Below are 2,339 nucleotides of genomic sequence, written 5' to 3' on the forward strand. Positions count from 1 at the left end.
TCACGCACTGCAGGAGAGGGCAACCTTAAAATGCACGGGGAGGGGATGCAGTGCCGAGGAATCCTTGCCACGCAGGGTGGGCATTGCCGTGCAGGGGGGAGTCCGCCAGCGTGGGGGTGTACTGCGATCTGAGCGGGCTCCTGTTCTAACAGTGGGGGGGCCGCTGCGGGGAAGAGGGTAACGCAGCAAAAGGCCGTCGCAGTCGGGGGGCGTCGCGACGGAAGCACTGCGGGGGGTGTATCGCGGTGCGGGGCTATCGCGGCGACGGGTATCGCGGCGGGGTACCGCGGGGGGGCTCCGGCGGCGCCGGGGACCGTGCGGGGCGGGGAGGGGTCGCGGGGGGCGGCGCCGCGCGGTGCTATAAAGGCGGCGGAGGGGGCGGGCGCGGCGGCGGCGGCAGCGGCAGCGCGGAGCGGAGCCGAAGTGCCACGATGACGGCGAACGGAACGGCGGAGCCGGTGCAGATCCAGTTCGGACTGATCAACTGCGGCAACAAGTACCTGACGGCGGAGGCGTTCGGCTTCAAGGTGAACGCGTCGGCCGCCAGCATGAAGAAGAAGCAGATCTGGACGCTGGAGCAGGACGGGGAGGATTCCAGCGCGGTGCTGCTCAAGAGCCACCTGGGCCGCTACCTGGCAGCCGACAAAGACGGCCGCGTGAGCTGCGACAGCGAGGAGCCGGGCCCCGACTGCCGCTTCCTGGTGGTGGCCCACGGCGACGGGCGGTGGTCGCTGCAGTCCGAACCGCACCGCCGCTTCTTCGGCGGCACCGAGGACCGCCTGTCGTGCTTCGCCCCGTCCGTGTCCCCCGCCGAGAAGTGGAGCGTGCACCTGGCCATGCACCCGCAGGCCAACCTCTACAGCCTGGCCCGCAAGCGTTACGCGCACCTGGGGCCGCGCCGCGACGAGCTGGCCGTGGACCGCGACGTGCCGTGGGGAGTGGACGCGCTCATCACGCTGCTCTTCGTGGAGCAGCGCTACAGCCTGCAGAGCTGCGACCACCGCCTGCTGCGGGCCGACGGCCGCCTGGTGCCCTCCGCCGAGCCCGGCACCGCCTTCACGCTGGAGTTCCGCTGCGGGAAAGTGGCGTTCCGCGACGGGGAGGGCCGCTACCTGGCGCCGTCGGGGCCCAGCGGGACGCTGAAGGCGGGGAAGAGCAGTAAGGTGGGGAAGGATGAGCTGTTCGCGCTGGAGCAGAGCTGCCCGCAGGTCGTGCTGCGCGCTGGGAACGACCGGAACGTGTCCACCCGGCAAGGTGAGGGCCGTGGGGGGAGCGGGACGCGCGCGGGTGACCCGGGGACGAGGAGCGTCGCGGCCCCGCGGTGCTCTCGGCTGCGCCCGCATCCGTCGGGCATCGCCGCCCCATCGCCGCAGCGGACATCGCTGCTCCCGGTGCCCCCCCGCATCCCCGCGGCAGGGCGGCCTCCCCCGCTCCTCTCCCGCAGGATCCCCGCTTCTCTCCACAGACACCTCCTTTGGATCTCTGCTCCCTCCGAAGCCCCCGTCTCTCCATGACTCCCCCCCTTTCCCCATTCACTTCCAGTATGGCTCTCTGGTTTTCACCCTCCCCCCGCCCCCCGCATTTCGCGGCCCCCATCCTTACAGCAGAGCACCCCGGACGGGGCGAGAGGCGCGGGGAGGGCGCTCCTGAGGGTATGGGGGGGATCTCTGTGGAGTCTCCCATCGTCGTGGCGGAGGCAGAGCCGCTCATTGTTCATTCACTAACAAAGCCTCTCCCAAGCCGCCGCGCCCCGCCCCCCCCCCCCCCCCGAGCATCGTTCGTCCCGTAGAGCTGCGGGGGGCTGAGCTCCCCCATACATGCGGGGCGCAGTGCCATCCCCATCCCCAGCGCTGGCGTCGTTACACGGGGAAAGGAAAGGCTCTGCCCGAGCGTCCGCGCTGCGCTGTGAGCGCCGCGTAGGAACCCCCGCACAAAGGCGCGGTGCCACCGCTGTCACCTCCGTCCCCTCGAGGCCACCGCCATGTGCTCAGCGCCCCACGGCCGCGTGGCAGCACCGCTCCCCGGGCACTGAGCCACAAGCAAGGAGTTGGGGGGTGGGGGGGGACAGCGCCGGGAGCCGCGGGGCACAGCGGGCTGGGATGGGTGCGGGCACGCTGCTGCTGCACAGCCTGCGCCTGAACAGAGCGGGAATTTTCTTATATATATCCTTAATTATGTAATATTTCGAGCTTGCAGCTTAACCCTTGTCTGCACGCGGGGAGCTCGGCGCTTTGCTGCGGGAGAGCGAATGCTGAGTGCAGAGCAGCCCCTGAGATAAAGGGGTTTGGCTGCGGGGAGACCGATCCCGGGATTGGGGGATAGAGGATGGGGGATGGGGG

At 70.1% G+C, this 2,339-nt stretch overlaps 1 protein-coding gene across 1 annotated transcript; it reads left to right on the forward strand.

Annotated features, from left to right (window-relative positions):
* Positions 1 to 402: 402 nt before the first annotated feature.
* LOC122191963 (fascin-like) lies at positions 403 to 1,514 on the forward strand. Its single transcript, XM_042892379.1, has one exon. It carries the CDS (start codon positions 432 to 434, stop codon positions 1,512 to 1,514), a length of 1,083 nt encoding a protein of 360 aa, XP_042748313.1. The 5' UTR covers positions 403 to 431.
* The last annotated feature ends 825 nt before the right edge of the window (positions 1,515 to 2,339 follow it).

This window comes from Lagopus leucura, unplaced genomic scaffold (genome assembly GCF_019238085.1).
Source record: "Lagopus leucura isolate 7727_CA_CO unplaced genomic scaffold, USGS_WTPT01 102-5_obj-0_obj, whole genome shotgun sequence".
In the NCBI taxonomy this organism is placed as follows: domain Eukaryota; kingdom Metazoa; phylum Chordata; class Aves; order Galliformes; family Phasianidae; genus Lagopus; species Lagopus leucura.

Excerpts from the sequence above, each read along its gene's own strand:
- LOC122191963 (XM_042892379.1), top strand. The coding sequence starts at position 432 with ATGACGGCGAACGGAACGGCGGAGCCGGTGCAGATCCAGTTCGGACTG.